Source organism: Chionomys nivalis, chromosome X (assembly GCF_950005125.1).
Source record: "Chionomys nivalis chromosome X, mChiNiv1.1, whole genome shotgun sequence".
Lineage (NCBI taxonomy): Eukaryota > Metazoa > Chordata > Mammalia > Rodentia > Cricetidae > Chionomys > Chionomys nivalis.
In genome coordinates, this window is record NC_080112.1 from 81,276,010 (window position 1) to 81,288,632 (window position 12,623).

At 33.2% G+C, this 12,623-nt stretch overlaps 1 protein-coding gene across 1 annotated transcript in view; it reads left to right on the forward strand.

Moving 5' to 3' along the window:
- LOC130867349 (uncharacterized) overlaps positions 1-12,623 on the forward strand; it is a 425,312-nt gene that overhangs the window by 358,499 nt on the left and 54,190 nt on the right. Inside the window, exons 20-21 of the mRNA XM_057759223.1 lie at positions 1,777-2,000; positions 5,368-5,441. Of these exons, the coding sequence (XP_057615206.1) occupies positions 1,777-2,000; positions 5,368-5,441 (298 nt within the window). The remainder of the gene's footprint in view (positions 1-1,776; positions 2,001-5,367; positions 5,442-12,623) is intronic.

The window sequence follows — 12,623 nt, forward strand, 5'->3', positions numbered from 1 at the left end:
TACACTGAGGGATTTCTTTCCATGATTTATTTTACTTCTTGTCTTACAGAAAATTCATAGAATAGATAAAATACTTTTTTCTCTTTGTTAAAGAGGGATGTCTTTTTCAGACAGATAGGTTTATTGAATTTTGTAGTGGAGTCTGTGTTAGAAGAAACCTGCCACATGATTACTCCAAATGTTTAGACAAAACATTATTGCTGACATAATTTTACTAAACCTTCCCTCAGTGCACACATTTACTTTAACAATGTTTTAGCAAACTATCAAATACCCACCCTTAATATGGATCCACTAAAAGGCTTTAAAGTAAATGGATCCTTAAAAAATTTCAATAAGAATTATGGACAAATATAGGAAACAGGTATAATTGAAGACTTAGATACTGGATCAAGATCTGTTACAACTATCAATAATATTGCAAATATCACTTGAAGTTTGTTGGTCTTGATTCTCTCTCAATGGACCAAAGATCTCTAACTCATTTGTACCTTTTTAAAATATTTGTTGTAAGGTCTTGAAGAAGAGTTTATCTTTATCATTCTACCTTCCACAGTAGAAGTGGAAAGTAGAGGCCAAGATTTGAAGTATCAATATTGAAAAGTTATTATAATCCTAGTATTCATCTTTTCCACATATTTATACATGTATGAACTAACACAACAAAGTGAACTACTGTATCAGCAATGATATGGCTTTATAATTGTGTGTTAAACTGTTCTCTGCAGGAATGTACTCCTAATAAATAGCTGACCATACAAAAACTATGCAACTTTGAATAGCTTTGCAAAGAGATCTATAGTATATATATATATATATATATATATATATATATATATATACTTTTTAAGTAACCTAATATGAGCAGCTATTCAACTTGAACCTGCTGGAAATTTTGCTTATATCAGTATGACCCTGAGAGAACATCAAATTAGTAATTAGAGTAATTGTTACAGGCTGGAATCTTGAGTGATAAGTTTTTAGAAGTGTGACTACAAAGTTGGAGTGACATATATAGCACTTGTAATGAATATAATATGAGCAGTTTTAATGTCTAATAGTAAGAATAAGATTGTCTTGACCTTTTACAAAGCAAGGGTTGAGAAGCTCAATACATTTAAGTATTTCAAGGCCAAATTTCCATGTTTATTATGAGATACTTTAAAGTTATTTTTAAAAAGAGTCAAATTAGAAATGTAAAAATAGAAAAAATAATTCAGAATAAAATAATGATGATACTTAAAATCAGTAGAGAAAATAGTATTCAGTAGATGGTTTAGAGCAACTGTCAGAACATTTGGAAATACAAATATTCCAAGATTCCTGTTTTGTAAGATATACAGAAAGCAAGAGGTATTAATGATTTGCATGCAAAAAATAGTAAAACTTTTAAGGAAAAAAATAATATAATTTTCCTATCTATGACTAAATAGTGAAAAACTGTATACATACACAGTGCTGTAAAGAAAAGTAAAAGGCAGATAAATTGGGGAGAAATTTTGAATATATATGACAGACAGAAGGATAATATCCTTAATATATCAATCAACTTAAAAATTAGTAGAACATTAGGAAGAAAGGCAAAATAAATGCTTAAATGACTATTGACAAAATAAGAAATGCAAATGACTATAGGTAAAGAAAAATAAAAATATTGCCATTTGTAGTGAGAACAAGTTGTTAGATTGTTGTAAAATTGAGGAAAATGTAATGATAATTTAATCTACATTGCTGTGATATCCAAGCTAACATTCTATTCCTATTCATTTTTTGCAGTGTCTTGGTTTAGAAAGCTCTTGCCCACATTTTTCTCTGAGGAAGACCGTCGTTCTTGGTCTAAAGCTCAATTTTGTGCAATAGCCTGTACGGAACTGGGTCACGGGAAATGTGAAGGATGGCTTTGGCATAAGAGGCCGTCTAGAGGAATCTCCTTTTTCAGTTGGAAAAAATACTGGTTTATTTTGAAGCACTCAACTCTCTACTGGTTCTCACATCTGAATGTAAGTACACCAGGAAGCAATGAAAGTCTGTTGCTGAAAATAGTCCTTTTGGTATTAGTTAAGTGAATACACTTCAGACAAATGAAAAGATGTTCATAATACTAAATGTCAGGAATAAGCTTTTGATGCTACTTCTTGCATTTTAAAACACTCTCTAGGTTGTCTAGTATTCTAGTGAAGGCATTTTAATCAATGACATAATGGTTTTGAAACAAAAAATACCTGGTTTACTCCAAGCCCTTTCACTTATTAACTTCAAGAGGTCAAACAAGTTGTAATACTTGCCAAAATTTTCATCTCTCTTTCTCTTTTGTATTGATCCTCTTCCTCTCAACCAGATACATCTCACAAACTTTTTAAAAAGTACTCGAATCCTTTCATTTAGATAAACAGTGAAATGAAAGAGGCATCTTTTGCGGTTATAAAGTCAAACAAATATCATTTTACAGGATGGAACTGGCAAAGTCATAAGTATATCCAAAAGAAAACTTATGACTTTGCCAGTTCCATCCTGAAAATTATCCAGTGGGGAGAGGAGTAAAGAGCTTTGATTAAAGCTTCGGCATTTACCTTAACAGCCTGTCATGTACAGCCAAGCTTCTAGATACTATTCTTAATGCTTTCTGTTTTTATTTACCCACTTCAACTGTTCCCTAAACTCTCCCTACCCCCAACTCTGTTGGGACAATTTTCAGCAGATGAAAATGAAGCTGTTATGTTGATAATCCAAAAGACACTTTTAGACTTCATTTTATTTGACCTTTCCTTATTTTCATCATGTCACTCCTCCTTAACACCTTTTTCCCAAAAATTATTATATTTTCCCCAAAATTGTTATATTTTCTAAGACACTTAAGTTTCCATTCTTCAGAAACCAGCTCAAGTTTTACTTATTGTTATACACATCTTTCAATAATTATTTTCCAATGTATATAGCCTCAATTACTATACATATGCAGAGGTCAGATAGATTTATTTCTATATGGTAAATTTCTCTTCATATATTTAGGATTCATGAGTTCAATAATCTCTCTATTGGGCTATCAAGCTTTCCCCTAATCAACATGTACAAAGAAAAATTCATTACACCACCATCCTCAAATGATCTCTTCCCTGTGGTTTTCTGCTAAGGAGTTAGTCGCAGATCCTACTCTTTAACTTCTTACTGGATATCCATAACTACGCTCACCAAAATTATCCCCTAAGTATCTATCAAATTCATCATTTTCCCTACATTTCCACTGTCTATTCCAAGCCATTGTTAGCTTTGAAATAATTTCAACAGCCTATACTCTGTCTGTTATATTCACTTTTGTCTCCCTCTAGTTTATCACTGTAATTAGGGGATCTTTTAAATATAAATTTGCCATATCCCTACTACCTCGTTTCACCCCATTTTCTCATTTGTCTATTGAAAGCTATTACTAACTTTCCATAACTCTTACATTAAAATGTCCTTAACATGGACTATTAGGCCTTATATATAAATCCTGTACCTCTTCTGTTACATCTTGTACTATCCACCCTGTGGATTTTACATTCCAGCTACACTAGCCACTTCTATTTTCTCCTGTACTGTGTTCCATCCATTTATGAAATCTTTACATGGGTCTTCCTTTTTCTTGTAATATTACATGATCCCTAGTTGTTGACTTCATTAAAAACTTAATCTACCTTCAGATCTTACTTCAATACATCACTTCTTTAGCATAGTCTTTCTTGATCCTACTCCACCATTTCAATTCTCATTAGCTCTCAGCACTATGTAAGTTTGATCACAAGATTTTAACCCTTGTAATTTTACTTTTATTAAAACTGTCTCCTCTTGGATCATAAGCTTTCAAAAGTACTATATTTGTCTCATCTGGTATCACCTAACCAAGTCAGAAATTTATATACCATATGTGGATATATTTATTCAAAACTAATAGTTGAATCAATGATTGTTTATGATAATGGAGTTAGCATATGAAAATAACCTTTGTATAATGTCTGTCACATAAAACTTTAATGAATATTATTTCCCATCATACTTCCCTATTCCCTTTTTCTCAATGTGGAATTATTTCTTCTTCAAATTTAAAAGTTTTCAAAAGCAAATGTGAAATACAAAATCATTTTGTATTCTGACCAGCCATGATGAGTGTCATGTATGTTACCCCTGTTTAAATGACACAGAAAAACAAAAGTAAATTCTGTCCACCATGGTGGGTCTCTTTTATTCATCTAAAGAATGTTCTTACAGTTGATTTCCTTAATATAAGATTAATCAATGTTCTGACACCTTTTTTTAACAATTACACTTTTATGAGTATTTTTATAAGTGATCATTTATCAGGTTGTTACTAAATGTATAGGTTTTGATTTATCTTTAATATCAAAATTACTAGGCTTATACTTTCTCATAACTTTTATGCTTTTTTCTCTTGTAAGTTACAAATATTACAAACTAATAATAATACAATCCCCTTTTTTATCCTTGAATCAATCAGAAAAAAAGTGACATGGTAAACATGGGTCAATTCTATAAACATATTGGAAGGTGTTCATGAAATTTGGAATTGAAATTTATGCCCTGGCAATGCTGAAGCATGCATGGAGTCTATATATGGCAGTTCTGTTGAACTTGTTTATATTGGATTTCATGGTCTAAATTGATGAGGGTGACTGACCAGACCTCTTCCTCAAGAGGGCACCAAATCTCATTGCAGGTGGTTGTAAGCCACCATGCATTTGCTGGGAATTGAACTCAGGACCTCTGGAAGAGCAGCCAGTGCTCTTAACCACTGAGCCACAACTTTGTGTCAATTTATGACAATGTCTTACAAATTTGATGGGTTACTTATATGATATTAAGGACAAAAGAAACAAAAAATTAAATTTCAAACTCTGCTCTGTGATGCTCATATGCTAAATAATGTCATCCTTAGATGTTTCACTATTAGATGTTTTAGAAGCTTTGAAGTGGAAAATGTTTGATACATATGATCATCATTCTGTGTGAGACAACTGAAGGTTTAGTAGCATTCTAAATGATACTACAGCTCTTCTCTTTGCTGGCTTTCACTGATATATTTTTGTCTGCTTTGAATGCCTTAATGATGGTGAGAGCTGTTTGCTTATTTTCAAATAATCATTTATAATCATTAATGTAAAATCTGTTGTTGCCATTGCTAGCTTTAAAAAAAAAATGCATGGTTCATTTGCTTTGCAGAAAGCTATTTCAAGTGCATGCTAAGCAAACTGCATTCTGTAATAAGCAGTCTAGAAAAATGTTTGCTACAACACTGGTGACCTAGCTCTTGGTTTTCTATTTCAATTTGTAACTCTCTCTCTTAAATCTTCCACTTTTTTCATTTTTTCCTAGGACACCAAGGCTGATGGTTTCATTTACCTACCAGAATTCCGAATTGACTTAGCTCCACACTGCAGAAGAGACCAGTAAGTAATAATAGACTTTTAAATTCAAAGTGAAAATTAAATCTCTAAACAAGTGCTATAACAGGAGTCCAGTTCATAATTTTAAATTCTTCTTATAGTTCATCTCCTGATTTTTCAGACAAGTAACTAGTCTAGGATTATACTGTGAATAGAACATATAGTCAATAGAGTATACAAGCTAAAATATTTTCAAATTGTGATAGCACTCAAATTCATTATTTACCTTTATTTAACTATAAACTATATTAAAATATGAATATTTTATGTAATAATCGTAATTTTACCAAATTTTTCACAAGTCTTTCTACATTTGCCATAATTGTAATTTTACAAGTCAAAGCTGTTCACTCTGGGTATTATATAAGTGTTGTAAAATTAACATGTTAGAGGGATATCAGAATATAATTAGGGAACATTGATCAGATAACTAGAAATAACTGGATGGCATAATTTTTATTATTTTAGTCAGATTGCTATAATAGATTATCTTGACATAGCAGACTTCAGAAGAGATAAACAGACTTCAGAAAGCTTAAGAAAGAGAAATAAAAACAATTAAAAAGATATTAATAAGATACAAAATAAGCTACATGATGGAAAGTTAAAGTAAATGTCATACATTAGTGGTAGGGAAAGTGATTTTATTACTTCATTTACTATTTCCTAATTATATTAAAAGACAGGAAAACTTGGAAAGAAATTGGAAAATATCAAGTTGAAGAAGTACTTAATTTATCAATAAGATTAAATAAAAGGCTATTAAAGGAGGTGATATAGTTTCCATCTCTTTATATCTTAAATTGTCTGCTATAGTCTAAATATTCGTTGTGGAAGTAAGCAGAAAAATGTTCTAGTACGTAGCTTTCCAACTACAAATACTGTGTTTCTGCTAGTATAGCCTTGCAAATATTGTTAAAGAGTATTTACGTGTGCAGTTTAATACTAAAGAGTATTTAGTATTTCAATTTGCATTGTTTGTCCAAAGCTGGCCTATGATGTACACATGTGACTTATCTACCATTGCGAAAGTTGAAGTCATAAAACCAGACTTAATTTAAATGTAAAAGAGAGTTAAGCTGCTCAAGGCCTGAGTTACTTAAACATTAGAATAAATGATTAAATTATAAAGAGAAGAAACACATAAATATAAAACTATGTGGATCCAATCTCTTATAATATGCTTTCAACTGTATATGTTATTACCATATATCTCCTAAACTTGAGGACTTTTTATTTTATTATTCTAATTTTTACTATGTTATTTATATTATCTGTCTGCGTTTTTTCAATTTGGAATACAGAAATCAGTTAATATAATGACAAAATATTGACAATACCAGTATTTTTTTTTAAATCAGTGCTTCTTACTTTGATAAGATTTCCTGCAGGAGGAGAACAAATACTCCACCCTACTACTCCTGAATTAGGTGCAAATATTAATAATCCACACAGCAAGAGACTATGAATAAAATGTTTATTTACAGAAGGAGTCTTTTTGAGGAGACTATAACTGGCAGGCATCCCAAGCTATGTAAAAATAGCTTGCAAAGGGAGATTAGTTAGATTTATTTTTTCTTGTGGTCACCAGTGGCTTTAGAGTTTAAAGGTCCAGCCAAATAGGAAGAGACAGGAGAGTAGAAAATAAAAACTATCAGCAGTCAAATATCCAAATGGAGTCAGACTCTTCATAAACCTTAAGGGATATCTTGCCTTACTTGACTATATTTAAGTACATAAAAGGAAAAATGAAGTGCATATATAATATAATGACTATAATATAATATAATATAATATAATATAATATAATATAATATATATGTAGACCAGGTCTTGACCGCAATCCTTAAATATTCCCATGTCCATCAAGTGACCCGCACAAAAAATGGAAGTGAATTCTTAACTATTTGCATCCTCTAACTTTGATTCATTCTTTTCCTTATGTTATTTACATAGGTAAGTGGTAATATAGCTATAAACACAGTAAACTAGTTGGTAGACATATATACTTCAAGTACCAGAAATTAGAAATCTTCCATGGCTAGAAAGACCTAAATTCCTTGGATAATTATTTAAGGAAACTCAAAATTCAAAATCAGGTTTGATTAGAGTTTAAGGTATTATGAAATCAAAGAACTTATAAACTGAGAACCACTTAAGGAAGAAAATTTAGACTGCTGATACATGAGACAAACTTCAAGAAAAATGTTTTCTTCCTACAATGAGACATTCTTACTTCTAAAGTAAAAGTTATATTATTTATGAGAAATGATTCCCATCATTTTGTTGTTTTATAATGTTTTTTAAGACTTTCATTTAATTCTTCTGACATAATTATTTATTCCCTGTTACCTCCTGGGTGTGTTTATGAAAGAGCAGACCAATCTGATGGTTTGAGAAAGTGAGTGAATCCTTTTTTTTTTATTAATTAATTTATTTAATTATTAAAGATTTCTGCCTCTTCCCCACTACCACCTCCCATTCCCTCCCCCTCCCCCAATCAAGTCTTCCTCCCTCCTCAGCCCAAAGAGCAAGCAGGTTTCTCTGCCCTGTGGGAGGTCCAAGGACCACCCACCTCCATCCAGGTCTATTAAGGTGAGCATCCAAACTACCTGGGCTCCCACAAAGCCATTACGTGCAATAGGATCAAGAACCCATTGCCATTGTTCTTCAGTTCTCAGTAGTCCTCATTGTCCATTATGTTCAGCGAGACCAGTTTTGTCCCATGCTTTTTCAGACCCCGGCCAGCTGGCCTTGGTGAGTTCCCGATAGAATATCCCCATTGCCTCAGTGTGGGGGTGCACCCCTCGCAGTCCTGAGTTCCTTGCTCGTGCTCACTCTCCTTCTGCTCCTCCTTTGGATCGTGAGACTTCAGTCCAGTGCTCCAATGTTGGTCTCTGTCTCTGTCTTCTTTCAACGCCTGATGAAGGTTAATATTCAGGGGGATGCTTATATGTTTTTCTTTGGGTAAAAGTGAGTGAATCTTAAAGGCACTTTGGGCTATGGAATTGGAGAGAATATACTACTAGAAATTTGGTCATATATACTTACCTAAATAAAAATTTTATATCCATAACATTGCAGAAAATAAGTAAATTCTAGCATTTTCCAGTGATTTTTCTCTACTGATAAGTCTAATTATATGAACTAAGATTTTTTTTTGATATTTAATTATTAAGTCAGCTTCCCCTAAAGCGAACAATTCTGCTAGTAGAAAGATGGCAATACTGATTCTATACTATCAATATTATGCAACTCTAGAGAAAGAGCATTTTATCCAGATTTTAAGGTTTTATATGTATGATACTTAATTGAAAATTTCTATTTTAAACAGATTAATTATGAATACAAAATTCATATTATGAAATAATCCTTACTACAGAAAAATGCTTGAGCTTTATTAAAAGCAGTAAAATTGTTTTTAGATGAAGAATTTGTAAAGTAATGTACTTTTCATTGACAATATGTGACTTAGAAATGAAGAGGAATAACACCAAACTTTTGAAAATCTATTTATTGTGGGAAGAATGTTATAGTTTAAATTGATGACTAATATAAACAGTAGGGGTTATCCCATTTTTCACTGTGACTGTTTTTCTTTTATTATTATCTCATCTATTACATCCCGCCTGCAGTTTTTCCTTTCTTCCTCCAGGCCCTCCATCTCTCCTCTCCCCTTGATCCATGCCACCTCTCTCTCCTCTCAGACAAGGACAGGCCTCCCAGGGACATCAACCAAACATGACGTAACAAATCACGATAAGACCAGGCACATACTATCATATCAAGGCTGGATGAGACAACACAGTAGGAGGAAAAGGGTCCCATCAAGTAGGCCAAGAGAGTCAGTCACCACCCCCACTCCCACTTTTAGGAATTACCCAAGTTCAACAAGCTACTAGGCTATAATGTATATGCAGGGGACCTAGGTCAGACTCCTATAGGCTATGATTGTTATTTTATTTTTCTCCAGTTCTCTTTTTTAGATAAGCCATATTCTCAACATAAAGTATGCTAAAATATCTAATTTAAAATATCACAATTTGTTTTGACTTTCAGAAATGTTGGAGTGCCTTATGATATAAGAGAAATGTTAAAGATATTGGTGGACTCAGTTGCTGAAATTTTTCAGTTTAACTACATTCAGTGATAATTGTCTTTCTGTGTCTGGGTTACCTCACTCAAAATAATGTTTTCTAGTTCCATCCATTTTCCTGCAAAATTCAAGCTGTTGTTATTTTTTTCTGCTGTGTAGTATTCCATTGTGTAAATGTACCACTTTTTTATCCATTCTTTGATCAAGGGGCATTTAGGTTGTTTCCAGGTTCTGGCTATGATAAAGCTGCTATGAACATAGTTGAACACATGTCCTTGTGGCAGGATTGAGCATCCTTTGGATATATACCCAAAAGTGGTATTATTGGGTCTTGAGGAAGGTTGTTTCCTAATTTTCTGAGAAATTGCCACACTGACATCCAAAGGGGTTGGACCAGCTTGCATTCCCACCAGCAATGCAGAAGTGTTCCCTTTTCCCCACAACCTCTCCAGCATAAATTGTCATCAGTGTTTTTGATCTTGGTCATTCTTACAGGTGTTAGATGCAATCTCAGAGTTGTTCTGTTTTGCATTTCTCTGATGACTAAGGATGTTGAACATTTCCTTAAGTGTCTTTCAGCCATTTTAGATTCCTCTGTTGAGAGTTCTCTGTTTAGGTCTGTACTTCATTTTTTTTAATTGAATTGTGTGATCTTTTGGTGCCCAATTTCTTGAGTTCTTTGTATATTTTGGAGATCAGACCTCTGTCTGATGTGGGGTTAGTGAAGATCTTTTCCCATTCTGTAGGTTGTCCTTTTGTCTTGTTGACCGTGTCCTTTGCTTTACAGAATCTTTTCAGTTTCAGGAGGTCCCATTTATTAATAGTTTCTCTCAGTGTCTGTGCTGATAGGGTTATATTTAGGAAGAGGTTCCTTGTACCAATGTGTTCAAGTATACTCACCAATTTCTCTTCTATAAGGTTCAGTGTGGCTGACTTTATGTTGAGGTCTTTGATCCATTTGGACTTGAGTTTTGTGCATGGTGATAGATATGGGTCTATTCACATGTACTCACTCATAGATGGTTTTTAACCATAAAGCAAAGAAAGCCAGCCTACAAACCACAATCCCAGAGAACTTAGACAACAATACGGACACTAAGAGAGACTTACATAGATATAATCTACATGGGAAGAAGAAAGTATAAAAAGACAAGATCTCCTGAGTAAATTGGGAGCATGGGGACCTTGGAGGAGGATTGAAGGGGAAGAGGGGCAGGGAGGGAAGCAGAGATAAATATAGAGTTCAATAAATATCATGGAAAAAACTCCATTCAGTAGCTTCATAAACTTTTTGTCAGCCACATCATATTTATATTTATGAGAAGCAAAACACTAAACTAAAGTGCATTAAAACTCGGGGTAAAGGAACACTGAAACATAAATCTTCTAGCATTGTTATGCAAAGAGCATTTGCTACATTTGATTTTTTAAAAATGTTTGAATAACAAAAATGATATGTCCTTATGTGAGTCGCTGGATGTTTTATGCTTAATAGTAGCAAATTTGAACACTTTGTACCAAGAAAATTGTTCATCAAATGTTTGACCTAATCACACAGGATACACAGGGAGAAAATTGTTTTGTAAAGGTCATCTGTTCTTGATGCAGCAAATGCATTTTAGTTTTGTTCTTTAAGATTTCAAGAACTAGGTAAATTATGACAGACTATGATCATATGGTCTACAGTCATAATGCTCTGAACATGCCTGATATCATCAGCATATGTTCATGTGAAGAGCCAGTTCTTGAGAATGATGTTTGTGAATTTACACTTACAATAGGTTTGTATACAAACACAAACTAGAGGAGTATTTTTAGAATGACATTGTTTATTTCTCTTTCTCTCTCTCTCTCTCTCTCTCTCTCTCTCTCTGTGTGTGTGTGTGTGTGTATATATATATATATATATATATATATATATATATATATATATATCTTGTATTTTTTATCTTTTCTGGAATTAGTCCACAACAGAAGTGCTACTCTTCAAAGGTACTAGAAAGAGGCTAGATTCCAGGACAGGCTCGAAAGCTACAGAGAAATCCTGTCTTGAAAAAAAAAGAAAGAAAGAAAAAGAAAAGAAAGAGGCTAAATCAATGACTGGTGCATATTGCCACCAGCAGTCTGACAGGTGCATTCTTTGCCAAATTATTGAAAGTGATCTTTCTGGAAATGATTAACCACCTTCCCTCTGCTTTGACTTGGACAAAGTAAGAACTTATAAAAATATGTTCTATAAACCATCACTAATTATGAAGAACTGTAAGTAAATAATTTTAAAGTAATTTCGCATAAACTGATTTATGGAATCCTAAAACACTGTTTTTGCTTATCCAGAAAGTTAAGAACAAAATTATATTAACAAAACCCTCCAGTAAGCTCTTTTTAAAAGGCTGGAAGAGAGGTTATTTCAAAATCTCTTTCTCCTTTCATAGAAGAAACAAGCTAAGATATTCTAATATATTCATCAGAGAAGCATAAGCTATAACTAAACACCTGATTGAAAAAATAGTAGCAGTCATTGAGATGTGTTGTAGAGGAGCAGGCTGCATCCCGCCGCCCAGCTAGCTTAACCCCTGAAATAACCACACAGAAAACTGTATTAATTAAATTACTGCCTGACCCATTATCTCTAGCCTCTTATTGTATAACTCTCACATCTTGATGCAACCCATTTCTAATAATCTGTATGTCACCATGAGGTTGTGGCTTACCGGGAAAGATTCAGCATGTCTGACCTGGTGACTGGCTACATGGCAGCTCTCTGCCTGCCCTTCTTCCCAGCATTCAGTTCTGTCTACTCTACCTACCTAAGCTGCTGCCCTATCAAAAGGTCAAGGCAGTTACTTTATTCAACCAATGAAAACAACACAAATATAGAACGACCTCCTACATCAGAGATGTATAACTTAGCCCAGGAAGTAAATAGCAGGAAGTAGGCAACTATGTAATACCCTTGTTGCTAGGTTACTAAAAGAGCTTCCAAAATTAAGAAGGCAGTGATAACAAAATATATACATAGGTAAATGACAGTTGTAAATTTGATGTTTCCTTGGTTTATTTCCAATCTTGAATTGGAATTTCATCTC